The sequence below is a fragment of the Boleophthalmus pectinirostris genome, unplaced genomic scaffold (assembly GCF_026225935.1).
Source record: "Boleophthalmus pectinirostris isolate CB_2022bp ecotype Guang Dong unplaced genomic scaffold, ASM2622593v1 HiC_scaffold_20, whole genome shotgun sequence".
Classification (NCBI taxonomy): domain Eukaryota; kingdom Metazoa; phylum Chordata; class Actinopteri; order Gobiiformes; family Gobiidae; genus Boleophthalmus; species Boleophthalmus pectinirostris.
Window position 1 is genome coordinate 17,894,396 of NW_026571153.1, and position 27,769 is coordinate 17,922,164.

A 27,769-nucleotide genomic window follows, 5' to 3' on the forward strand; every position below is an offset into this window, starting at 1 on the left:
TTATCAAATAATCACGTGTAAAACGCGACTCCGGTGGGACTCGAACCCACAACCTTTGAATTACTATGTAACAACCTAGAAGTCCAATGCGCTATCCATTGCGCCACGGAGCCACTTGTTGCTGAAGATTGGAAACTTTTAAATTGAACATTGACTGTGGACATCTACATACACGAATATTTTTCCATATTATATTATTTTGTTGCATCTACGTTATGATTCCATTTCGTCATGACATACATTTTACAAGGTTTGAGGTTTTTGAACCCGACCGTGCAATTCACATGAAACACCACAAGGTGGCGTCAATACCCCACTTATCCTCTCCCTGAGCACACCATGGCTCTACAATAAAAACGCTCGTCCATTTATTTTAATAGATCCATGGCTAACTCATATCCAATGGAAAAATACGAACTGCAATATATCTTACTAATTACAGTATAACGGAAGACCATGTCTGCACATAGCTTGTTATCACAGGGCTTGTTATAACATAATAACAGACACGCATCCTGTCTCTAACACCACTGACTAAAACTGTACAATTCTATGCAAAAGGCGTTGGGCCAGGTGGTTACGATTGAAATGGAAGTATAATTAGAAGTTCTTTATAGATTCCTGAATGAGCGGTTATTGTAAAGCTAACGACATTTATATTTCGGACTGTTTTCATAGGTGCGCTGATTTCCGGTTTGCAAACAAATGAGACGCATTGTATTCTCTCGTTTCCTGCGTGCCTTTGATGCTTCCATCTCGCTCCGGGCTACTGGCGTGTCTGGGACTCCGTTACATCCGCCTATTCTATCTAACTATCGTCTGCATCGAAGACACAGCCGCCTGCATCTTCCCCGGCACCATCAGCAGCTTGACTACACTGACTCTTTCCTCCGCCCATCGCCTTGGATAAAGCGCCATGGCCAGAGCGTGCGTTATCAGGTCAGTCTTCCGCTACACTGGGCATTCACCATTTAGCTCCGAACAACGGGCATGAGAATAGGCCATTATTATTTCCTATCGAAAACGTTTTGTCTTTATTGCTTTTTGCCGCAGGTCCGCGTCTTCGTCATGAACCCCTGTTTGGACACAGAGGATTAAGTTACTGTTGCTGGCGGCGGATTATTTGATTGGCCTTCTCCTGTCACGAGCCTTTGGTGATCCCTCTTTCAATTAACAAGGTCTGCACTCAAAAAGAGTCAAGGTAATTTCGCTGGTACCGTTAGACAGTTCATTCCCTGTAGTCTTTCCCTTTTGTTACAATGATTTTATGCACGGTGAGCCCATCTCTTTGTTACAGGGCAGTGGCTGTTCTTGATAATGTACAATGTAGGCCTATGGGAATGTGGATCAATGAATTTTACCATTATTTTATTTGACATGATTTTTGAAACCTTATAGCAAGTAAGTATACAAGTGAGAATGTAAGACCTAATCTATCAGCTTTCTATTGTAAAGAAATGCAGATCTGGTCAAATTCTTGGATATGTGCTTTGACAAGTGGAAGAAACATAGGTGGATGCCACATAGTTTCAAGCTTTTCTCCCAGCCCAGCCCCCCTTCCCCATGACTGGTGTGGAGTGTTTTGGGCTCCAGCGAATCAAGCCTTTTTGTCCGGTTGAGCTCTGCTGTACTTTTCTGGACAGGCTCTCACTATGAAAGAATTTGCCTAGTCCCTTGAAAAGCTCCCCCGGTTTGGTCTCACTGGCAACTAAAAGATGTCTGAGGCCCACCCAATGTAGTGTGGGAAAGCAGGAGCTGTCTGGATTCAGTAGATTCACGCAGCAAGTGCTTATTTGGTTAAGTTAATGGTTTTGCGGTTTTGTTTTATATAAATGTTTCATACACCTGTTACATTACAAAAACCTCAAGATGAACATCGTAATTATCTTTTTTTTTTTTTTTTGGTATTCTTTGTTTAGAATTAGAAAATTTAAAGATGCTCTATGTAACTTTTCTGGTTGCGGGTCTACCATTGGTTTGTCGCCACCAGGAATGTTCCACAGTATGGCATTAAACTGATCTACCTTGCATTTATTCAACTGTATGTGTTTTAATACCCAAAAATCATGAATCCTCATTGTGAGCAGGGTCACCTCTCCACAGATCTGACCTGTAATTAGAGCTACAGATTACAGTGCACCTTTAAATGTATTTATTTTTTTATTATTACTACCTTTGCTACATAGTCAGATCTCCATTGAGCTATATCTATATTACCTATATTTTAGTTTCGTTGTTTTTCATTGCTCAGTTAAGATTATAATACGATTCTTTTTCCATTTCCTTATATTTTCATAATCATTAACTCATTTGCTTTTCAGCCATGTCCTTCCGACGAGTTGTACGACAGAGCAAATTCCGACATGTCTTTGCTCAAGCGTGGAAAACGGAGCATTGCCTGGATGACGTGCGCGTGTCCCGGGTCACATGGGACAGTCCTCTTTGTGCAGTCAACCCCAAATTCATAGCTGTAATTGTGGAGGCGGGAGGAGGGGGCACCTTTCTTGTTGTCCCGATTAACAAGGTATTATACTCCTATGATAAGGAATTAGTCTGATATTATGTGTATGTTATCAAACACTAAATTATGCAGGCCTCATTGTAGTATAGAAAAAAATACCAAAATGTTCCACTTATGACAGACCTAATATTATTGCTTTTGTTGTTTTCACAGAGTGGCAGAGTTGATCAGTCCTGGCCAACTGTTTGTGGCCATCACGCTCCTGTGCTGGACATCCAGTGGTCGCCTCATGATGACAATATCATTGCAAGTGCCTCTGAGGATAACACAGTGAAGGTCAGTTGTCTTGTGGTTTGTCATTGCTGCTGTTTTAGCCACTATCCACTGAAAATATAAATCATGTTTTAAATAATTGGGCTGAGAATCAGAGGGACCCTCACTGTTTGATACGATACACAATATAGGGCTTACCATATGATATTATAACAATATGGCGATACATGGGATACTATTGATATATTGCTGTTTTTTTAAGAAACAAATATATTTTAGCAACAATATTTCTTTGTTAAACCACCAACTCTGCAAAGTTAATATGAAATACATCTATTTGAATTGTCTGAACAGTGAATATGTCAAGTATATTGCATAAACAATCTTCCTTCCACTAAATAAGCAACAAAATTGTTATGCGGTCACAAAAAAATTGCTAAAGATACAAAAAATACTCTAGGCGATATATCGATACAGTATTCTACGATAATAATACTGTATCACCAAATTTTGTTTCACATTATTTTGATATTTTTCCACACCCCTAGTAAATAAGATGATTTTTTTATGCCTTGTCCTCTATTCTACTACTACTAGGGTAGTATAATAGTAGTATAATAGATTCCAGAGAACCTTATGATACTTTGCCTGACTACACTGAATTAACATACTGCTTATTTGACTGTCGAACATACACAAATGTTGGCTTACTTTGTTGTAGGTGTGGCAGATCCCAGATGGTGGACTAACCAAGTCAATGACTGAGGCCATAGTGACGCTAGAAGGACATAGTAAAAGAGTAGGAATCATAGCCTGGCACCCGTCTGCCTTGAACATCCTCCTTTCAGCAGGTAATATTCAAGAATACAGAATGTTTTATAATATAATATAATGATTTTGAAAGCAATGTCAATGTGGAAGCAAAAGGCTCAGTGGAAAACATTTGCAAACACTATTTACATGAGTTTCCATAAAAAATTATACAAGTTGTAAATAATAATGATTTTTTTAAAGTCATGAAGCTGTACTGACCTGTACATGTAGTAAGACTTGTTGCTGAATAAAGTAATAGTATGGTATTTTGAGTGAGAGTTGAGGAAGAGGTCTTTTCTTACTGTGATGGTGTTCAGTGACAGACACTACTGCATTATACACGCACGGCATTGGGTATCACCTTCACAGCAATTTATATCATGTAAGGTGGGTTTAAAGAAGGATCAGATTAACCTGTAAAATAATTACACTTTGTTAAATTGAAATTCTCAAGACATCAGTTTAAGTGTGATTTACATGTGATTTGCATGCACACCCTGTTTTCCTCCTTTGTCACCACACTTGAACACTAACACTTAAAAAAATAGAGGTTGAATTCTATGCATTTTTTCATGGTCGATTTCAAAGTTCATTGTTTATTGTCAGTTCTTCATAGGAAACATATGAAGAATCGAAATTATGTTTCTCACTCCCAAGCATATAAATAAATAATAATAAATAGAAAAGTCCAAGTGTACTTTAGGGAGATTCCTAACTAGAGGGGAGAGAGTTCAGCATCCTTACAGCCTGGTGGATGAAGCTGTTGTGTAAGTGATTCTGGTGGTGCAGGAACCGAGGCTGCCGTACCTCCTCCTGAAGGCTGAACAGTTTGCTGTGCTTGCATCACTAACAATTGTGATGGCTTTGCGGTTGAGGCAGGTGGTGTATATATCTTGCAGTGAGGGGAGTATTGCACCACTGATCTTCCTGGCTCTGGTGGGCTCTCCTGTCATGGTCAGTGCAGCTTTCGCCCCACACAGTGATGCAGCTGGAACAGAGGCTCTCAATGGTTCCTCTGTAGAATGTGGTCATGATTGGTGGTGAGGCACTTGCCCGTTTGAGTTTTCACAGGAAGTAGAGGCGCTGCTGGGCTTTCTTCACCAGTGATGCAGTGTTGGTGGTCCAGGAAAGGTCCTCACTGATGAGCACCCCCAGGAATTTTGTGCTGCTCACTCTCTCCACAGCAGTGTGGCCTCTCTAGAAGTCGATAACTGTCTCCTTAGTCTTGCTGACATTCAGCTGGAGGTTATTGTCTGTGCACCAGAAGGTCTACCTCTTCCTGTAGTTGTCCTTGGTGATGAGACCCACAAGATTTGTGTCATCCACGAACTTCACAAGGTGGTTGGTGCTGTAGATTGTTGTGCAGTCATGTGTCAGGAGGGTGAAGAGCAGAGGACTGAGCACGCCTTGGGGCCCCTGTGCTCAGAGTTATGGTGCTTGAGGTATTGTTGCCAACATCTACTGCTTGTGGTCTCTGGCTGAGAAAGTGTAGCAGCCATTTGCAGAGAGAGGGGCTGCCCCCCTCCAGCTTGTCGAGTTTGCAGATGAATTATTGTGGTATTATTTTGTTGAATGCTGAACTGAAGTCTATGAACAGCTTTCTCACATATGAGTCTTTTTTGTCCAGATGGGTGAGGGCTGGGTGGAGGGCAGAGCAGATCGCATCCTCTGTTGAACGTTTGGCTTGGTATGCGAACTGGAAGGGGTCCAGGGTGAGGGGGAGGATGGATTTAATGTGAGACATGACTAGCTATACCGATTGTTAAGAATCCAGAGGAACCGATAGCCGATACCCTCTGCTGATATTTTTTGGCCTATGTATAGAACTGATTTAGGTAATTTTTCCCAACTTATTACATTTTCATTTTGTACAGGCTCATTCACAACCTTCTTTTACACCAAACTGTGTGAGTCCAGTGCAGTCACGATTTTGCAGTACCTTTTTTGGACTAAAATGTTCAAACAAAACTGTATGCATATACTGTATTTTTCATTCATATTTCAGATGCTGGTTGTGCCAAACTAAATATTGGCCTCTGCTTGAGATTTATGGCCAATAGCTGATAGGCTTAAAAAATCTATCTAATATCTGTATTGAACAATAAGTAACTACATCCAAAGTCTAGGGCAAGTTCAAAATACGTTCATTTATACCACATGCAAATTGTCATCAAAACCATTTCATTGCACTAATATACCTTTTATAATTGGACTTTTTCCTTATTGTAGGCTGTGATAATGTGATTTGTGTGTGGAACGTGGGCACGGGCGAGCTCGTGTACCAGCTGAGCGATGCCCACCCTGACCTCATCTACAGTGTGAGCTGGAATAAGGATGGAAGTGCCATCTGTACCGTCTGTAAGGACAAGGCTCTGCGTGTCATTGACCCACGGAGGGGCTCTGTGCTTAAGGTTATTTCTATTTGAGATCTAGTTTTGACATTATAATAATCTCTGAGTATCCAGTCTTATAATAAACTGTATCTTTATTTCCATCAGGTGAAGGAGAAGGTCCATGAGGGCACCAGACCAATGAGAGCTGTGTTTTTAACCAATGGAAAGATCCTGACCACTGGCTTTAGCCGGATGAGTGAGCGACAGGTGGCTTTGTGGGATACGGTATGTCTGATATATTTAATGTGTTGATAATTGTGCTGCAGTGTTGAATATCATGTTAACTGCATAGTGCCAGTCCCAGTGTGTAGGTTTCCACTGTCTACCAATACAGTATTGTTGTTTATCCACAGAAAGACCTCTCTGATCCAATGGCTATGCAGGAGATGGACTCCAGTAACGGAGTACTTTTACCTTTTTATGACCCAGACACAAACATGGTTTACCTGTGTGGAAAGGTACAACCCCTTTACTATGTAATACCTGCATTATGAATGTATGGCAAAGACTTACTGTGATTTATGTATTCTCTAAGGGGGACAGCACTATCCGGTATTTTGAGATCACAGATGAATCCCCTTATGTTCACTTCCTGAGTCTGTACAGCAGCAAAGAACCTCAGAGAGGAGCTGGTTTTCTTAGTAAAAGAGGTGTAGATGTCAACAAGTGCGAAATTGCCAGGTAAAAGAAAATTTTATTTTCCATATTTGTGTCAGTATAAGAAAATATAGTAAATTTAAACTTTGAATTGTTAGGTTTTACAAATTGCATGAAAGAAAAGTGGAACCCATTTCCATGACTGTGCCACGAAAGGTAAAGTATGAGTTGAATATGTATAAAATAAATAAACAAACAGCTGGTTGGCCCATTTTCATTGTAATGTGTCTTTTTCCCTTTTAGTCAGACCTGTTTCAGGGCGACTTGTACCCTGACACTGCCAGTCTGGAGCCTGCGCTGTTAGCAGAAGAATGGATCGCCGGGCAGGACGCTCCCCCCCTCCTCGTCTCTCTCAGTGGGGGATACAGTGCCCCTCCTTCCAAACACGGACGAGACACACTGAGAGGAAAACCCAAGATGCTCTCACAAGACTCTGGGACCACCACGTCTTCAGCTCCCAGCAGCAACATCTCAACCACTGCTGCCAAAGAGCACAAAACTGAAGAGATGCAGCACTCCAGGGCAGCACGAGAGACGGATGGGAACAGCGACCGACCCAAGAAAGAGGTAATGAAACTGAAATAGGTAAAATTTTGTGGAAGAGTGTTTTCTATTCACAGACTCAAGTGAAATTCATATTATAGCCTTGCCAAACATTATTGACTGACAGGGGAGTAACACAGGGGCCTGATAGTGAAATTAGTTTTCAAGTCAATAGCTACCTTTTACTTTTTATTTAGTAGAGATCGGCAATTTCAGGGCTGAAATTATTCAAATGTATATGAAAGACACAGTGGAGCAGTTCCTATATTACCACATGACATCACAAGGTGGAAGAAAGAAGAACTCGGTCTAAATATACAGGATTTGTGTGTTAATCAATGTGTAAATGAAACAAAATACAACTAAAGGTATGTTTTTGGTGAGGAAACAACATTATAACATAGATTAAAAAAATGATGTAATATGGGCCCTTTCAAAATGCATAGTACTTCAGTTTGTTATACGTGGACTGGTCGTTCTAATAATCAGCTTGATAAAATTGTGTACTTAATCTTGAAAGAACAAAACTTAGTTGACTAATAACCATGCTGTACACTGGGCCAAAACTCCTCTATTGTACCAGAAATTATGACTTGACACATGAAAATAGAAGAAAACATCCTTTATCCTATTTAAATACTTGTTTAAATATCTGAAAAAATGTGTTTCTTTTGTGTAAATTGTGCTAAACTTATGGATAGAATTCTCTTTTTCTTTTCAATGTGGAATTCTCTAACCCTCTCAGGCTCAAATTTATTTTTAGTATCAGGAAAAATCTGATATTTTGGGAAAATTATAATATGGGGTAGTAATATACAATCCTGACTTTTTTATCCTTTGTAAACCAAAAAAAGTATTTTGCACTTCTGGCAGGCCGTTTGTGTGTAGCCATTCTTGCACAGTCTGCATTGCCCACGTTTATCAGCATGGATGGGAGAAAAGGCTCCTGAGTAAAAAAAGCTTATAAAATATGGATGTGGAGTAAATAGGTAATTGGAATTTAGCTGTTGCAAATCTGCAACGCCTGCCTGGAGAGGGCTAAAATAGAACTATCTACTTCCTGTAAATTTGTATATATTTTTCTACTTTTCTTCACAAATTGCTTCTTGATCTGTTTAAAACTATATATTTATAACAGGTTTAATTCCACCTAATTAAGTAAAAATTGGAGAATCATAGTCATACGTTGTTTTTTTTGTTTTTTTCACAGGAGGACCTCTTGAACGAGTTACTAGCTGAAATGAAGGCTCTGCGTGCAGTTGTTCTGGCCCAAAACCAGAGAATTGAGCTGTTGGAAAGGCAGCTCGCTCGGATCGAAGATGGCGATGTATGAAAACTCCTGCTTTTTTCAAACAGACCATGGCCTTACTTGCGTCCGTCCAGCTGTGCAAGTGGATTAGAAGCATAGGCTAGTGGTAAACAGGTTAAAGCTGCATTGTGTAACTTTTGGAGGAGGGTCCGTCACCAGTTTCTCTCCGTGGTGATGTTGTCCAGAATGTTCCACAGTATCTCATTACACTTATTATTACATTTATCCCTACGGAGACAGAAGGTGATGCTACAAGGCCAAGTTACATATCAAATCTGTGGAGAGATGAGCCTACTCACAATAAGAATGCACATTTTAACATCAGTAAAAACCAATGCTATTGAATAAATGAAAGATGGATACGTTTAATGCCATACTGGGACATTCCAGACATAACAACAACATCACTATAGAAACAAGCAGATGGTACCAGAAAAGTTACACAGTGCACCTTTTAACATGAAGAAAATAAAGCCTCAATATGTTATCGTGATTGAAATGACTGTTTAGGAATATTGTAGCAGCAATTATAGTGTATTGTATCTTAAAGTGAAATCCATGAATTCATTTTTGAAGGACTTTGAAGGATGTTTCAAGGCACTGTCGCCAAACACTAATCTAATGCACTAAAACATATATCTAAAACTAAACAGTGAGTATCTAATTAACACTATTAGGGCTAACCAATCAGGTAGTAAAGCTGCTGTGATGTCTTCATTGTGTAGACCCTTTAAAAATGTGTAAATGAAAACATTCTAAATTTGGGAATAGAGGTAACGGGAGGCAAAAGTGAATTGGAACATAATGCGATTTCAATGGGAAAACTAGAATATCACAAAATATCAAAATACAAAGGAAATTTGGCTAATGAAAATCATTCGGGTACAAGTGAGTGATATTAGAGTCTGGTTTAAAAACATTTTCAATTTTGTCTTGCGTTAGTTGAGATGGACAGTAAGTATTTCTGAGAAAGGAAATATCCAGATTTTTAGGTTTCACTGAACAAATCCCATTTGGCCATTACAGCTTTTCACTTCATCTACAGATATATTACACAGTTCACCATAAATTATAGTTTTTATTGAGCTCAAATTTAATTTTGAGGTTTGAATTTTTTTTTTTTTCCACCTTTCTAAACAGAGAAGCAAATTAACTAATATATGTACCTTGGAAATTCAAAATAGTTGTTTATTTTTTGTTATCATATCGTAAAACCATTAGCATTTACATCTGGTAAAACTGAATAATTGAAAATACATTATGCCTCCTTCACTTTGCCTCGAGTCGCCTCTATTCAGTAATTTTGAACAATCTGATGACACAGAATTTTAAAGGGTCTGTACATTTTTATTGTTTTGTTTTTTTTACTACGATGCCATGCAAGAGGTCAAAAATGTAAAATATTATCTGTTATGCATCATGACAGTTGGGTTTGTGTTATGGAAGTTGAAAATGTCGAAGTGAAATGTGTGTGTTGTATTTGAGTGTAGTCTTAAAGTGATGAAAAAAGGTAGCACTTGTGTTTTGGTACCTCATGTTTTAGAGATGATTTTCTCTGGGACAGTTTTTTATAATTATATTAGCTTTAGCTGGTATGTGTCATTCCTCTGTCAATTTTGATTAATCTTCCAAGGACCATTTTCTGTGCTGTACGCTAAACAACGCAATAAGTGGTAAGAAAGGACAGTGTGTTTTTTTTAACACTATATTGGATTAGTAATTTCAAACTATAAATGAACAGGATTTGAAACTTTCTGAGGTTGTGATCGTGTTTGAAGCTGGTGGATTCCAAACTATAGCACACCATTATGGTACATTCCTTTATTAACTGACCTCTTTCTTGTAATTGTACACTACATTTTCCTTTTAGTTGAAGCCAGTAGCACATCAGTAAGACCACACTGTGTGAACACAATAAACCATGATTTTCTCTTTGCAGTTTGGTTTCGTTTTCATATGTGGTGATCCTCTGAGATTGAGAGTGCATGATGAGTGAAAAGTAAAAGCATCATGAAAAAATTCTACTTAATAAAAGTATTAAAGTACCTGTTTAACAATATAGTTAAAGAGTAAAAAGTGAAAGTATTTCGCACAGATTTTAAAATCAAATAAAGCTTCACATGTAGTGATGTTGATTAAGATTTGTGCTGAATTTCGTAACAACTGAATCAATTTATCAAGCAGTTTTTATTTGTATATTTTTGTTTGCTCAAATTATGAACTTGATAAAATAAAGCCCTCAGCCTTTTCAGCAGGTTTCAAACAATAATCATATAAAAAAAACTTAAATTTTATACTTTTCAGTCCAGTACAAAAATATAATGGAATAGAAAGTACAGATATAGATACAAATTCAAGTGAAATGTAGATCGAATTTTTAGAAAAAGGAAACAAAAAAGGCGCACTGTAACAGTTGAAAAGGGGGCATGTTTTCCACAGCTTGACTCAAAATGTACCTTTTATTTGCCTACATAATTAACATTAGGTAAATTTTGTTATATGTTAGTTTTGTAGTTGTTACCTTACTAAAGTTAAGGGGCAAAACTGTGGTTGGTGATCTGTGGTCCATTTTTACTAAACCAAAAAAGGAAGTGTCCCCTGTTTGATTTGAATTCAGTTTAAAATAAGTCATACTTTCCAGAAACATCAAAGCAAGACTTGAGTGGCACATTCAAGTGAAAACAGTTTTGTAAAGTATTATCACTGATTTGAACAATTCACGACTACTAGATGGTTATATTATATTCTTAACAGTAGTAATGGCACCTGCAACAAACTGAGAAAATATGCAAGACAAAGAATATAGATGCAGATTCTACTTCCTCATTTTCTCTCCCCACCCAGTCCTTTTTGATCTTTTTGATTTGCGCTGTTTCTGTAATGTTCTGACACCTCCTCAGTGGATCACACCTTCTCTCACGCGTCTCAATGCAAATGCAAATGTAAAGAAAAAACATAGGTCAGTTCTGTCAGACGTTCCAAGATAGTTCGCGCTGGTAAGTCGTACGTTTCATTTTATTTTAGCTAAATTACGTTGAGTTTTGAAATTACTGTACACATTTTTAAGATCTGCATTTTATAAGAATCAATATTAGTTTCAGATGATTTCTCATTCTGTGTTAACACATTGTGCAACATAATTAATGAAGTTAAAGTTAGTACATAAGTTAAAATTTACAGTTACATTTTTTATGATGTGATGATATAAATAAATTCAAGATGTGTGCAGAAATAGAAATCTAACACCAAAGGATTTCACACATGTCAAACTGTTAAAAAGGTCAGAGCAGTGTTTTGATGTATTTCCTACTCCAACATCTTTCCATTTTCTTCAGTATAAATATTTTTGATCAAATATTGTAAAATCTACTTTACATTTCATAATCACATTTTTTTATGATAACAATGTAAATAAATTCCACATGTGTATAGTATATATTTGTGTGAAAAGTGCGCTTTACAAACCTTATCTTTAACTTAACTTTTGCAAATAAACAGACCTAAATAGTTTCAAATACATTGTAAACTTTGTAATTAGCATACCAAATGACGATGCAGAATATCTCTGAACAGGAAACCATAACTGCCTGCAAACTTCCTGTCGCTGCCCCCATCTCATGCAAACAGATTGAAGTTTTTCCTGTGAGAGTCTCTGCTAAATTAATGTACATATATTTAAACATAAACACAAATGCATACTATATTTCTGTCAGTTGTTAATAATGTTTTTATTCTATAGGCTACATAAGGAATTTTGTTTCTGACCAGCTGATGTCAATGGATGAAACCATTTAGGTGATTGGAAAAAAGAAAAACTGGTGAAAAAGAATAATACTTCGCTTTGATTATAGAAAAAGGTAAGTTCAGTTTAACCAATGTTCATCATATACTGCATTTCATTATCTAATTCAAACTGAGACGTATGAAAATGCCCACTTTTTTAAATGGGTCATGATCTTGTCTGAGTCCTTCTAAATGTGCCAGAGGAATAGTTGCAAATATAGTAGGAATGCACCGATCCAGCTTTTTCAGTTACAATACCAATACTGTAGTTTTAAATATTTGCTGATACCAGTGCAGAGACTGGAAAGAGCTTTAATTTCCCTTCTACAAAAATAAAATAAGGCAAAACAGATCCAAATGTGATCTGTAGCTGTAGCTTTATCTCTCAAGTGACTACAAAACAAATATTATGAGATTTTCTGGGCCAACCACGACCAGTAGGGATGTAACAATTGAAATATCGTAATATCGTATCATCAAAGTTCTCACAATAATATCGTGGACCCTCACATTATATTGAATTATAAGTTGCTTTGCTTAAATTAAGAGTTATGGTGAAGATAGTTAAAAAAGACAGAGAACTACATAGACCATGATCCTTTGCTCTATTTCAGTGCAGACTACAAGAAGAAATAACAGTTCTAAGCACTTTTAAATCTTAGTTCTTTGGATTAAGTCTTGTCAAGGCATTTAAAGAGGAAAAAGTCGCATATTCACAGTTTTGTTAGCCTCCACAAAGTATCGCAATAAATATTGTATCGTGAGATGTATATCGTGAAAATATCACACCGAGAAATTTGGATATTGTTACATCGTGAGCCTCCCCACCATGTCGTGAACTTTCCCACAATATCGCAATAAATATCATTCTGTGATGATATCGTATTGTGAGATATACACCCCTAATGCCCTGTAAAGTCTGCATTCATTTATATGTCCAACCAGGACATAGATAGACTAAACCGATATTTGGAAGCCAATTCAGCAAATTTTTCAGTATCAGTGGCAATGCAATTAATTGTTTTTTAATTTATTTTCAGAACTCAAAATGGAGGAAAACGGTGAAATCATCAACAGAGTGTCCTACTCAACTATCTGGGCTCTATTCTTCTTTCTGGTTGTCCTCCTCATCCTGCTGTTTTTCCTGTACAAGTACTTAAACAAGGAAGCGAATGGAAAATACACTGTCCAACGCATTGTATTCAGGGAAGGGGGGTTGCGGGATAGGGCCAGAGACGCAACTGTTGCCATGGGAAACCGCTTGGGAATCCAGCTGTTGCGTCATAGCGATGCAGACCAGGATCAAGAGAATGACGAAGATGAAGAGGAGGGGCAGGTGAATTCAAATGCAGACGAGAGAAGTGATCAAGAGGACGCTGTGCAGGTTGAGAAAAGTGATAGTGCAGCTGAACTCAACAACATGAAGGGGAACTCTGAAGAACAAAACTCAGAAAATGGCTCAGATGAGGAGGAGCAACAGCCACTTCTTGGTGAACCTGAACCAGAGCTGAAGGCAGAGGCAGGTAAGACCGAGGAGCCAGCAGCAGATGAAGCACAGGAGAAGGAGGAGGAGGAGAAAGGGGAGCCGAGTGGAGCTATAGTTATCAACCTAAACCAGTTTTCAGGCAGTGTCCTCTGGTCCGAAGAAGATGCAGATAAAGGAGTGGGTGATGTAACAGCACTGTAAAAGCTAAAACAACATGTAAACCAAAACATGCATTTTATTGGACATCAGGCTCAGGCAACATTAGGGGTGAGACGAGGTACATTTCCACAAGACGAGATGAGACACGAGATTGGATCTACGAGAATGAGACAAGACGAGATTTTGACATAATTTATGATACATACATTTGATTGATTGATTTACTTTATTTAAAACTTCTGCTGTCATTGTAGCATCGTTTTTGGGACTAGAGCTTCTGAAAAAATATAACCAGTACAATGTCAATACTTATTTTTTGTATCCAATCTAAACGTAAAAACAAGGGGGGAAAATCTCACAAGATAATTTTATTTATGCGAGCACAATTTTATGACATTTTTGTGTTGTGACACCAATTCTTGAACCATCCTTGGTCAACATGTACATTATATTGTCTATAGTCAGCAAGTATAAGTTCATCCTCAAAACTAGTAGTAATGGCTTAAATTACCAGGTGCTTTTTTTTTTTTTTTTACTTTTTTATTTTATTTTCTATATTCATGTATAATGTTTTAACAGTTTAACAGAGAAGTTGGTCTGGTGTAACGCTATACTTGACAAACAAACTACAAAATCTAACAACATATCTGACATTGTATTTTACACTTGACACTGTCTCTCTGTAGTATTTTATTTGTTGGCTAAATAAACTTGTGTATTCTTGCTGATGTGTTGTTATCTTGAAAGATCATGCAGGAATTGGGGAGACAATTTTATCAGCTTTCTACCAAGATGAGGAGGACAGATTTAAGAGAAATATTTTTAAATTAATAACACTTAATGTTTACCACAGTTTTCAAAACTTTGTTCAGTTTAATCATTTGGTTCAAACGTGTATCTGAACCATACACTGTTACGATCTGAACAGGAGCACATGGTTGATCAGTCAGTAGGAATATTTCTCACACAGATCTCAGGCTCTTTCTCTGAACTTTGACTCTAAGTAACAGACTCTGTTACTTTCAATATAGAAATTTATAATACCAGCAAAAAGAACAATTTGTCAGCTCCAAAAATCTAACAGCAAAAGGATTTCACACGTGTTTCAAATAAGAAAAAAGGTCAGAAAGAACAGACTGTATAAACTACAACATAAACTACAAACGGATATACACACTGACATGTGTAATGGGTTCCGTTTAATTATCAAAAGCACATTACGTAATACAGTACAAACGTGTCGATGTATTTTCTGTTCCACCATCAGCTTCTCTTTTTGATCAAATACTGCAAAATCGACTTTGTAATTGATAATGTGTACGTTTATATTTTACATAACACAACATAGACAGGTTTAAGACAGAAAAGCAAAGCTTTTCCAGTCCAACATTCCTCTGTGGAAAGTGTGACCCCCAACGTCAGAATGAACTAAACCAGTGATTCTCTGTGATCACTGAGCTGCACTGTCACATGAACAAACGAGCACAGAAAAACACATGACGTCTGAGAGTTTTGGTGGTAAATTTTGCTTTTGTGGCACAGTTAATCCGTTTTGAATGTAAAACTGTTTTGCTGAGATATTTTTTTAAGAACAAAGAATAAAAATGATAAAAATCTGTTTAACATTTTGAGTGAGCTGTTTTGCAAACGTGAATGTTCAATAAATAATTATGCCAAAGCGATTAAAACAACAATAATAACAACAACAACAACATCAGTATTATAAAATAATACACTGAAACGTATAGGCCAACTTTAAAGATTCACTGGTGCTCAACTTTGTATTGTATTTCTACACAGACTCCTTAGCTTTCATGCTAGTCAATCTACTATGGCTAGTCACCGTCACTTGTCTCAATGCTGTAAAACCCGACAGCACTACTGAGCACTAACAAGTAATTTGGGCTACCACGTAAAACATTGACTACAACCTATAAATAGTAAATTCGTTTGTTTGCCGCGTTTTTTCTATACTGGTTCTCAGTAAGAAGCGCACATTTCATATACACATACATGTACAGACAATTGGTGTGTTCAGTGTATAATCAGATACTGCCACTCAGACTCTCCTACGGGGATGTAGCTCAGTGGTAGAGCGCATGCTTCGCATGTATGAGGCCCCGGGTTCAATCCCCGGCATCTCCACAATATTTTTTCCCCTCGTGAAGTGAAACAGGGTAAGAATCTGAACGTATTTCACATTAACAGAGAATTCAAACATTACGTTTTTGTACAAAGTTTTATGAGTAGCTATATCATAAAGTTAATTTGGATGACCACTACGAATAGACCTAAATTCTCACAAGACAGATGTGTACGTCTGTTTAAAGTTCCTTAACCTGCAGTCATATTACTATAGCGCCAGAATCTGGTTATTTATTCTCCATTTAGTGCTTAATCTCAGTCAAACTTGGTTGTAGGGGAATTGGTTTCAGTAGACGTCACTCATCTGCATAGGGAGTCGAAGATGCTACCGTCCAGGAGGCTGTTGTGCTCTGTGAAAGGCGCAGGATCCCCGTCTGCTACAGAGACACCCACAGATTGCAGCGTCTCCGAAAAACTACCTATTTAAAAATGGAAGGTAAGGTTTGCACACACCGATGCATTTGTTTGTGCAAATAGCCTAGTAAGACATTGGGAGTTGCAAAAAGCCCAAGATGGATGCAGCGCCACTGTGCGAATTTGCACGGACGCGTGATTGATAAAGAGCATACCTACTTTTAGCTTTTTTAATTACCCTTTCGCTTCACTCTTGCAGGAGTAGAATGTTACTAGCGTCCGCTGTAGTGGTATGGGAATGGCTAAACGAGCACGGACGCTGGCGGCCCTACAGCCCCGCGGTCTGTCACCACATCGAGGCGGTGATCCGGAGCGACCCGCGCTGTGCTAGTGTGGTCCTCGGACAGGTGGACTCTCGCCTTTCGCCCTACATCATCGATCTGCAGTCCATGCACCAGTTCCGACAAGACACAGGTGAGACGGGGCCGCCGGGCCCAGGTGCAGGCCTGCTTAGCTTGCATGTTATGATGCTATTATAGGCCTGTGATTACAGGCTATGTAGTATTTAAGTGGAGCCTAACATGGAAGGCCCCTACAATTAATGATTCCTATTTGCCAAAATTATTATTGGGCTCAAATTTGCTATGCTTATATTCAACTGAACTGTTCTTCTTATAATGGTCTGAGTGCAGCCTGTCACAGCAGCTTTATTTTTTATATATATATCTATATATATCTATATATATCTATATCTATCTTATATATATATATATTTAAGTGTTACTGTTGCAGGATACATAAGAATATATACTGTTTATCACATTATGTTTTATGTATTATTTCCAATGTGCATGATGCAGTTTTCCAGTGACACTTTTGTGCTGGCAGCATAGGTCAGAGGAGCAGCTTCAGTGCCCAGACACAATACACACAGACTGCACTAGAGGTCTTCATTGGCCTACATACAAATAAGGGGCAATAAAAAGCAAGCTGTCAGTATTGTCCCACAGAAGGCCATGCATTGGCCTCCATCCCAGCAGAGGCTGTTAGAGAAGGGTGACAGTGAGGACAGAAATCATTTGAAAATCACTACTGACATTACAAAAGGTTTTTTAATACCTCCATAATGTCCTGTTTAGTTGAGCTACGATTGTGGCAGTTATAAAGACATTTTGCCTTTCCAGTTTCCATGGGCTTAAGTTTAACATTACTACAGGTTATTTTACAGAAGTTAGAGTATGTATTTTCCCAGAGTGGTCGATGAACTTTAATACATTCATGGAAGAGTCTGGGAAAGCAAACGGCTCCAGTGTTGAGCCTGTTGAGTGCCAGCCAATCAGAATTCAGATCACCCTGTGCTGTTACCAACGGCAACCTGTTTGCCCGAACTCTCAGCAGGCAAGACATGTTGAATTTTTTTAATCTAGATTTTCTTGTCAAACAACAGTAGAAATACTGACTTAAATGTTTTTGCTTTATATAATTACAATTATACACACAGTGTATTTGTTTGGTCAGGTACCCTTCGGCCTGTAAGACGCAGTTTCTACGACCCCGCCTCCGCCCCGGGGCAGGGCTGGCTGTGGGAGTGGGAAAACGACGCTGGGAGTTGGACTGCGTTTGACACTGAGGTGGGCAATGCCATCCAGGCTGCTCGGGACCGACAGCAGCCCTGGCTGGACCTGGCTCCACTAGGATTCTCCTACCTCATTGACTTTGAAAACATGACCCAAATCAATGGGCAGACACAGCGCTGTCGGCGTATCCAACGGCGCTCTGATTTGGCCTACCCCATGGTATCTGGACCACTGCCAAAATCGCACCAGGCCTGGGGACCTACGTCCATGTCAGGTGCTGGGGGACTGTTGGGTGTGGATGTGTCCAGTATGGGGGTGAGGATGAACAGCAGTGGAAATGGGAGCGCTTACCCCAGTGGGGCACTGCCCGCCTCGGCCATCACCTCTCTGGGGCAGCCCTGTGCCTGTCAGCAGTGCATGATGGTGCTGGGTGTAAAGCCCGGTACTCTTTCCTCTTTCTCCACTATGTCCTCTGCACAGACTCTGGGAAGAAGACCTGCACAGACTAAACTGCCTCTGCCTGCCATCAGCCCCAAAGTTCACAGTTACTGTGTTCCAGGAGGCTCTTACTCACTGACGCTGCCCCGCCCCCTGACTCTACAGCGCACACTTCCTTCACACAGAACGTCTGTGATGGGGGCAACAGGCGGATACAGTGTGGGGGGCATGGGGGGTCCAAGTGTTGTAGGTGGCAGCGGTGTAAGTAGTGGATATGGTCTTGGAGGAGGTTATGGACACTCCCTGTCTCTCCTTGGTTCGGCCACTGCAGCTCTGTCCCTCTCCTCCAGTCGACCCCCTCCACCCCCACTGCCCCCCCCAGCCCCGCCGCCCCCCTCCATCACCCCTCCATCCACAGCCCCAAACCCCTCTCACCCCTCCCTCTCCTCAGTGCTCTCAGTGTCCTGCCCTGCTCCCACCTCTTCTTCTGGTCCATCTCTCATTTCGACTGTCTCCTCCACCTGTGCCCCCTCACCCTCCGCTCGTGTCCTGGGACCCGTGGCGTTGTCGGGGGCACCCGCTTGTGCTGCTCCTCTTCCCCCTCGCTCCAGTCTGGCAGGACTTAGTCGCCCTGCGCTGCAGAGGATCGCCATGGCCCAATCCCGTGCCCTTATTGCCTCTGGGTGAGTACCAAGCTAATTCAGTTACTGTCACTTCTATGAAATAACACTGGAATGACCATACCTTCCATTAAGAAATTACAATGACAATTCTTGATTTATCAGATGTTCCAAACTAACTCATATTTAAGTATAAGTAAAGTTTCAATAATTTCAGTTTACTGCAGTCTGCATATTGAAATGTGATTAAAGTCATGCAGCCATGCAATGCACTACATGAAATATTTCTGCATTTCCTATAGTAATCTCTGTATGTTATTTGCATGACCAATAACGTCACAGTTAACAGGTGAGAGTCTGTCCAGATGGTAGCACTATTGAATCTCTGACGTCACTGATCTTGTCATCTCTCTACTTCCTCACTCCTGCCAAATGTCAAATGAGCTTTCCTCAAAGTCCTGTTGTGATCGTGCCACTGCTGTTACCACAAAAGTTTGGCTGTAGTTATAACTCAAACCACACGGCAATGCTGATGTAATTTGGGTAAACCTTCAAACTGGGACAGCTATGTGTTTCCACTGGCTGAGTGATTCCAAACAAAACATAGAGATAACAGAGATATGGATCACTAAATTAATAACTTCTTCTAAATATATTATATTCCAGACTTCATTGTTAAAAAAAAAAAAAAAAGATATTTTAGTGCTATATAATTGGATTGGATTTCAATGCCAAAACAATAATGAAAGTTATTGTACCATCTCCAATACAGAATGCGATTGTGCTTTTCAAGGAAATGGAGATGATTTTATTCATAATTGTTTTTATTAAAAGTTCTGTATTATGCAAAATTAATTCTTCTGAGCTTTAAGTCATGTTGTAATGTGGTTACCTGATCAAAAACAGGCCTGGAGTTGTGTTTTGGTTACTCTCATACTGTATGTTTAAGTAATCCTTTATTATTAGCCCATATTTCCAAATCTCCTTTATTCTCCTTTGGTATTAGTCTATATCTCCAAAGTTCAAAATGCCCTATTCCACCCTGTGATGTCATGAAGCTGTACAGCTACCTTTTATCTTTTGTTCAGATTGGCATTTCCAGGGCTGAAATCATCCACATGATTCTAGTGAAGGTGTACGGAGTTTAAAAACACAGTGGAGCACTTCCTGTATTACCACATGACCGTGTGAGAGAATAACTCAGGATAAATATGCAGGATTTGTGCATTAAACACGTGAGAATCAAAGAAAAACAAGTCCAGTTATGCTTTTGATGAGAAAACATTATAATGTAGATCAGAAAATAATGTAATTTGTCTCTGTTAAATTTTTATTTGAACAGCTTTTAACTAACTTTGTTTTAATTTGACTAAACTTATTGTGCCATAAAGTATATTAAGATATCGCCATATTATTATTCCTGAACAAAACGTAGTGATCAAACATTGCATCTTTTTCTCATATCATGTTGCCCTAATTTCAATTGAAAGTTTCATGTGAGAAGTGGTGTTTTGTTTATAGCAGTGAAATGCAGCAGATGGCTTCTAAGTGAAGTCTTGAACTCAAGGGGCTACAGTGTCATAGATTAAAGTTGTGACGAGAGCAGCCATAGGTCCAAGCACCTGTTAGCACTACTTTTTCACGTTACTACAGTTCCTTTTTCATAATTATTTTGCTGTTTCAAAGCAGCATCTAAACACCTTTTCTACTTTTCAATTATCTTTAATGTTAGTATGAATGTATATAAACATGAAGTTGTGAGTTTTTGGTGGACATATGTGGCACTCTTTACTTCTCCTGTCTCCAGATTGGGCTACACTAATACTGTTAGATTAACCAGGATCAGAGAAACGTGACCTGACTATCTGGCACCCGTTTCTCCTTGTCCTTTTCTCTCACCTCTCCTCTCCCTCTGTTTTCTCCCTAATCCTCATCCATCATAGGACTGCCAAAGTATTGCTCAATAGTAAATAAACCAGAAGACGTCTAGACATAACTTTTCTGCTATGTTAAATTGTTGTTTCCTCATCAAAAACATACCCAGAGTTGCGGTTTGTTTCATTCACACATGTTTATCACACAAACCCTGCATATTTAGGCCGAGTTCTTCTCTCAAACAGAAAACACTCCATGCCATGTGGTAATACAGGAAGTGCTCTACTGTGTTTTTAAACTCCACACACCTTCACTAGAATCATTTGGATAATCTCAGCCCTGGAATTGCCAATCTCTACTGAACTAAACATAAAAGGTCGCTGTTAACTTGAAAACTATTGCTTCATAACATCACAAGGTGAGCATTTTGAGATCTGGAGATATAAATAAAGTAATAATAATGCAAGTTTATTCAAAAATATGTGCAACAAATCACAACTCTGGGTATGTTTTTGAGGAGGTAACAGCATTCGAACATAGTTTAAAGCTCACAAGAGTCAATTTTGCGTAATGTAGAACCTTTAATTATAATAATGAATCAATGTAACTGATGTACATATTGTATTAACGTCATGCTGCGATACGTGCACCTGTCTGTCATCCGTATGGTAGCCCGGCTTTGTGACGTAGCACCTGACAGGTAATCCCTGGCCTACAACTGTGTTTGGTCAACAGATGGAAACAGGTGGATTAAGCCTATAAAAGGGAGAGAGACCTAGCTCAGACCAGGCAGAGGAAGTGCCACAGACAGTCCACTACTTCTGCTGCGGTTTCAGAAGCCTTTTGAATTTTAGTGAAAATCTTTATCTGTGTTCTGGGATTTTTAAAAAAGTGGGAACGATGACTGTGATTAAGACAGGCCGACCGTAAGTACACAATATTACACAAATGTTAAGATGTTTTGGGCTGTAGTGTTTTGCAGTGTTAATAGGTATAGATTAAACAAAAAAAAAATGATGTAAAATGGCCAATGGCTTTAGCCTAAATAAAGTATTAGTTATGGTTGGTGAACTAGTTAAATGGTGATTATTTTTATAGTTTTATTATACCAAAACAAAATTCAAAACACTGGTATTAAATTGGAATTTTTCTTATTGAATACTTATTGATCAAAAGTGGCTAGTAGCTATATATATTGTGTGTGTTTGTGTGTGCGTGTGTTTTTATATTACTTTTTATAATTTGTACAATTATATGAGCATGAGGTTTCAGACAAAAGCTTTTTCCCGATTTGAAGGATTTTGTATGGACCTTTCCATATTCAAAACATGAATTAATTATCTGTCTGTGATTCAAAAGATATAATATATTGATTTGAATTTTTTAATTTAGAATAGACTCTTTATGGTTGAAACACACAAACATAGGCTAATGAGTTTTTTGTGTGTCATGACGCATCATAATCTCGTACCTGAAAAGCAGGTAATTACATTAGACTGACATATGGAGAACTAGAAGCGCATGCTGTTGTGTGTCTACAGGTGACTCATCAGGTTGTGAATGTCGGCTAAGTCTTTCCCAGTCACGTGTCACACACCCACTCAAGTTTAAACGGGTGTATTTATAGATCTTGTTTTGTCTTTTCTCAGAGTCCCAACTGTTCCCGTCAAGAACCTGAATGGATCCAGCCCTGTGCATCCTGCTTTAGCTGGTAAGACTGATACATATACAATACCAGTCAAAAGTTTGGACACAATCTCTCATTCAATGTTTACTACTTTCTAACATTTGATATACATATAGAAAACATCAAATATATGAAGTAAGTTATATAGAATTATGTATCAAAGGAAAAAAGTGAAATAACTCCACTAAATATCCTCAAATATCCCCTTTACTTTGACGAAAAATACAGATTAATTATATTATATTATTTAACTTTTTTTTTTACTACTTCATATAGTTGATGTCTTCCGTATGTATCTAAAATGTAGTAAGTAGTAAAAATAAAGAAATAAAAATTTTATGAGAGGGTGTGTCCAAACTTTTGGTTGGTAGTGCATGTTTAAACAACACCAGTCAAAAGTATGTAGAAATGTAAAATGTAAAATTATTTAGTATAGAAAAAAATAAAATAACTACTAAATGTTTTTCGACAAAGCAAAACATGGCTACTTTGTGGATTTCAGTATAAAAATGTACTAGTAGTAATGCATGTATCTAAAATAAAATTAAATAAAATAAAAAAACACTGAATGAAGGTGTGCCCAAACATATGACAGGTAGTGCATATAATAAAAATAACTTAAATGTTAAAATCGTAGGTTTAAGTATTGTTTGAAATAAGAAAACCTACTCACTTGCACCCTCTGCTGGTGACTCACAGGAATCACAGGAATTCTGATGAGCGCTGCTGGACTTCCTGTATGTCTGACCCGTCCGCCCAAACTGGTCCTCCATCCGCCCCCTGTCAGCAAGAGTGACATCAAACCAGTGCCAGGCCTGGGCCACTGCTGCCGCAAGACCACCAAGAAACAGGCTCGCAAAGGTGAGTTTTCCTGGGAGGGCATCTGTGAAAATACTGCGAAATTCATGATTGGAAAAATGTGCTGATCATTTTGTGTGTTTCTGTTGTTTTAGGAAAGACACCAGAGGAAGTGGTGAAGAGGTATCTCCAGAAAGTCCGCAATCCTCCTGAAGAAGTACGTCTACATTAAATAGTAGCACTAATTTAGTAGTAGTAGTATTAAACTATTTTGCAGTTGTCGCCACATTTGCCAACTGGTAAAGGATAGGTTTATACTGAACGAAAGTGATAAGAGATTGGAACAAGAGAGAGATTAACTTTTGCTGGGCTGAGTTACTAAAATTATGAAAAAAAAAACAAAAAAAACTTTCTTCCACTATTCATTGTCGAATGGCCCTTTTAACGGTGCACTATATAAATGGTAGAGGGTCTGTTTCCTTCTATTCTCCACAGAGATAGATACGTTTAATACCGTACTGTGGAACTTTCCAAGCACAGCCTCTCCATAGGGACAAGCACCAGAGAGAGAGTTACATAGTGCACCTTAAAGAACTCATATTACCCAATTTTCTAATTTTAATTTCTACTAAACAAAAGGTTAAATGTAGCTGTTCACTTAAAACTATAACTAAATTACATCATAAAGTGGAGCAGAGTATTTTGAGCTTTGGAGATGAGGAGATTGATGAGATAACAACATTATAACATGGCTTCAAGCTCATTGTGTACTTTTTGAGTAATACAGGACCTTGAAATTGAAGCAAGTTGCATTTCATAATAAAAAAAAATGTTTATTCATTATTGTTATTAGAGTTAACAGAAAGATATGGTGATTACTTCTATAGATAGATAGCAACATAGAAAAGTTAAGTTTAGGATAGTGAGCATCGGCATAGAATAGTAAGGTTAAGTGAAGGTACATTTTATGATATAGGGGAATATAGCAAAATTTCAACCGATCATGTTTCCCTAGGACTGCACTATCTGCATGGAGGCTCTGTCTGGACCCTCAGGCTACAAAGGTCCCGGGGTTGGGGGTATATCTCGTGCTGAGTCGGTGGGACGCCTGACACAGTGTGGGCACCAGTACCACCTCCAGTGCCTTGTCGCCATGTACAACAACGGGAACAAAGATGGCAGCCTGCAGTGCCCAACCTGCAAGACCATCTACGGAGTGAAGACAGGGAACCAGCCCCCCGGGAAGATGGAGTACCACGTTATCCCTCACTCGCTCCCAGGACATCCAGACTGCAAAACTATCCGGATCATTTACAACATTCCTCCAGGCATACAGGTAACAGCTTGTAATGTCAACAACAGAAATATCTTAATCAATCAAACTTTATTCATAGATCCCTTTACAACACACCATTCTAAACTCTGTATTAACTTCAATATTGATTTTTTTTTTATTTTTTTTAAACACAGGGCCCAGAGCACCCAAATCCAGGCAAACCCTTCACTGCACGTGGCTTTCCCAGACACTGCTACCTCCCTGACAGCGAGAAGGGACGCAAGGTAATTAATTTTGAAAAGACTCGTCATAAACTTAAAGGTGCACTGTGTAACGTTTCTGGTAGAAGGTCTAGCACCTACTCCTTGATATTATTGTTTTTTATTGGAATGTTCTACAGTATGGCATTTAATTTAACTATCTCCATGGAGAGAAGTATCCACATCACCAGGTCAAGTTACAAGTCTGATCTGTAGAGAAGTGGGCACGCTCACAGTAATAATGCATGTTTTTGTGGAAGTAAAAACTCCTATAATTCAATAAATGCAAGATCTCTTTGTTTATTGTCATACTATGCAACATTCAAGGCAAACCAACAACGTCACCATGGAGACAAGTTGATGCCGGGTACTACTAGCCAGGCCCGCGCCACCTAGTGCCTTCGTTCAACTTCATTTCTCTCCAGAGACTAGGTCAGAAATCGGAATACACTAGACCGTTTGCAATAACCTCGGGAAGTGAGTTCGGGCACCAGCCAATCAGAAAAGAGCTATACATTCTGTGTTGGCAATGATTCCAAGATATATGATTTAAACTGGAACAAAGAGAATGTTTGGTGAATTTTATCAAGGGGAAAGACATTATTGCCCTTCTTCCTACAAGATTTGGGAAATGTTTAATATACGAGTTAGCCCTGTTAGCGGCGCATTACATAAGTCACGACCAAATAGCAACAATAGGTTAAATAAAAAAAAGTACCTGCCTACTGTTGAGCGATCGAATTCTAATGCTGTGAGGTCAGCACTGAATCAGGCTAGGAGTTGTAAGTTACACAGTAATTATACATATTCAACAAAAATAGTTCATAATAATTACTATAGATAAAGATAAAGGTAAAGATAAAGATAGTAAATACAGTTTCTCCGTATTTTTACCATCACTATTCTTAACAATATTCTAATTAGGTATTTTTGCTTTAAATATTTTCATGTTATTAATATATTTTTTATTCTGCAATTTGGTATTTAGATGTTTTGTACTTTATATGAGCTGTATCTAAACTTTGGTGTTTGCGTATTAATGAAGGTCGACATAATGTAACAAGTCATGTATTTTTTCCAGGTCTTGAGGTTACTGCTGGTGGCATGGGACCGCCGCCTCATCTTTTCCGTGGGGACCTCCAGCACTACAGGGGAGTCTGACACAGTCATCTGGAATGAGGTGCACCACAAGACCGAGTTTGGCTCCAACCTCACTGGTCACGGCTACCCTGACCCCGGTCACCTTGACAACGTGCTGGAGGAGCTAAAGGCCCAGGGCATCACAGAGGAGGAGTGCCTGCCCAGAGACTGAAGAGAAAGGAGGACTATGAGACACAAAATCCCACTTGGAGCTCTTCTTGGGACTGCTACGAGTTCAACTTTGATGGGATTCGAGATGCAGTAACAGTATTCAGACATTTGAGCCCACTGTGCACATAGATGTCAGTGTTAGATTACAAAACAGGAAAACTGTGAGACTAATATAAAGAATGTATCTTGAGAAGTGTTTGCTGCTATGAGGAAACAAAATGATGGTCCAGTTCACTAACAGTGGGATTTATATAGTTTTGACAGACTTCACAGATGAACTTCAGTATTATTAAGTGTAAATCTGGATATTTGAGCATGGGTATTTGCTGACCCCTAGTGGTACTTTTCCAGAACAGCATTCCTTTTTAGCTTTGAATTGCTTTGTTGTATTTGGACTATTTGATATACAGTACAGTAGTTATTTTATATGTCATTTTTACACTTCTGTTTAACATGTGTTTTTTTTATCGTGCAGTCCATTGCATTTTGTGTGTGGTGTGACAGAAAGAGACTTTGAAAAGCTGCTACATGCACCACTGTTTGCCTGACATTTTCTAATTATACTTGCCATAAACATCCCATATCGCTGAATATTTTAGACAATTTACTAACATTCCCTGCATTTACAAGATTGAAAACTTTTAGTCTCTTCATAAGCGTTGTTATACTTATAGGTCCTATATTATGCAAAATTGACTCAAAGTTGTTCCTTCATCAAAAACATACTTGGAGTTGTGTTTTGTTTCATTCACACATGTTCGAGTAAACTTTAATTATTAGTCTGTCTACATCTCTAAAACTCAAAATGCCCTGTTCCACCTTGTGATGTCATGAAGTGTTAGTTTTCAAGTTAACGTCTATTTTTGACCTTTTAGTATGAGCAAGATATACACAGGATTTTTGTGTTAACATGTGTGAATGAATCAAAACACAACCCCGGGGATGTTTTTGATGAGGAAACAACATTATAACAGAACATAGATCAGAAAATACTGTAATATGGGCCCTTTAAGACATAATTACTATTCCATTACAAGGAAATACACGACTGAACCTCCCACCTATAAGCTTAGATTTGCACAGACCTTTTCAACTTAGTATGACACTAAACTACTTGTACGTATGAACATGTTCAAGCTTCAAAAATCTATTATTTTTAGTTGTTCAAGGCAAGTGCAAAGACTGGTTTACTAATAAGATGAACCTATTTTGACATTCTAAGGATTCCCATTTAAAGCATTTATATCACTGTATATGCATTGTATTGTATATGTTTTATGTGCACAAGTTTGCATTAAACATTTTTCTAAATAATTAAATATGATAATACTTTTATGACACATTTTGTTTACTGGAGTATTTGGTAATGAATGGAGATCACAGTACTTTGGCTTACGCGGCAGCTGACTTGGACTCAGGAGGGGAGTGATCACTTTATCTGTGGATTAGATTAGTCTGTCTCTTGGATTACTTGGCTAAAGGACCGCCAGCTTCATTGAAAAACTATATATTCACTCCCAGTCAATACCGGTGTTTATTTTTTTTAAGACT

The 27,769-nt window shown here is 38.5% G+C and overlaps 3 protein-coding genes and 2 non-coding genes across 7 annotated transcripts; 4 read left to right on the forward strand and 1 right to left on the reverse strand.

Moving 5' to 3' along the window:
• Window positions 1–25: 25 nt before the first annotated feature.
• On the reverse strand, window positions 26–113 carry trnar-ucu (transfer RNA arginine (anticodon UCU)). The gene is given in 2 exon segments: window positions 26–61; window positions 77–113. It is a non-coding gene; the product is annotated as a tRNA-Arg (tRNA).
• A 565-nt stretch (window positions 114–678) lies between these two features.
• On the forward strand, window positions 679–10,387 carry coro1b (coronin, actin binding protein, 1B). 2 transcript variants are annotated; one of them, XM_020923998.2, is made up of 12 exons: window positions 679–939; window positions 1,054–1,201; window positions 2,322–2,524; window positions 2,675–2,797; window positions 3,456–3,585; window positions 5,777–5,958; window positions 6,046–6,165; window positions 6,294–6,398; window positions 6,476–6,621; window positions 6,696–6,753; window positions 6,841–7,164; window positions 8,351–10,387. In XM_020923998.2, the coding sequence occupies exons 3-12, from the start codon at window positions 2,324–2,326 to the stop codon at window positions 8,471–8,473; spliced, it is 1,512 nt and encodes a 503-aa protein (XP_020779657.1). In that variant the 5' UTR covers window positions 679–939; window positions 1,054–1,201; window positions 2,322–2,323; the 3' UTR covers window positions 8,474–10,387. The 2 variants fall into 2 exon arrangements, with proteins under 2 accessions (XP_020779657.1, XP_055012811.1); XM_055156836.1 differs by having other exon boundaries at window positions 1,054–1,178.
• An 899-nt stretch (window positions 10,388–11,286) lies between these two features.
• si:ch211-119e14.1 (cilia- and flagella-associated protein 251) lies at window positions 11,287–14,600 on the forward strand. Of its 2 annotated transcripts, XM_055156838.1 has the most exons (4): window positions 11,306–11,445; window positions 12,023–12,114; window positions 12,189–12,306; window positions 13,273–14,600. In XM_055156838.1, exon 4 carries the CDS (start codon window positions 13,281–13,283, stop codon window positions 13,917–13,919), a length of 639 nt encoding a protein of 212 aa, XP_055012813.1. In that variant the 5' UTR covers window positions 11,306–11,445; window positions 12,023–12,114; window positions 12,189–12,306; window positions 13,273–13,280; the 3' UTR covers window positions 13,920–14,600. The 2 variants fall into 2 exon arrangements, with proteins under 2 accessions (XP_055012812.1, XP_055012813.1); XM_055156837.1 differs by lacking the exon at window positions 12,023–12,114 and having other exon boundaries at window positions 11,287–11,445.
• Window positions 14,601–15,950: 1,350 nt separating this feature from the next.
• Window positions 15,951–16,022, forward strand: trnaa-cgc (transfer RNA alanine (anticodon CGC)). Its single transcript has one exon. It is a non-coding gene; the product is annotated as a tRNA-Ala (tRNA).
• Window positions 16,023–16,636: 614 nt separating this feature from the next.
• dtx4a (deltex 4, E3 ubiquitin ligase a) lies at window positions 16,637–26,577 on the forward strand. The gene is made up of 8 exons (XM_055156835.1): window positions 16,637–16,850; window positions 17,895–19,074; window positions 22,536–22,597; window positions 23,273–23,434; window positions 23,527–23,588; window positions 24,387–24,707; window positions 24,842–24,931; window positions 25,989–26,577. Exons 1-8 carry the CDS (start codon window positions 16,643–16,645, stop codon window positions 26,217–26,219), a joined length of 2,316 nt encoding a protein of 771 aa, XP_055012810.1. The 5' UTR covers window positions 16,637–16,642; the 3' UTR covers window positions 26,220–26,577.
• The last annotated feature ends 1,192 nt before the right edge of the window (window positions 26,578–27,769 follow it).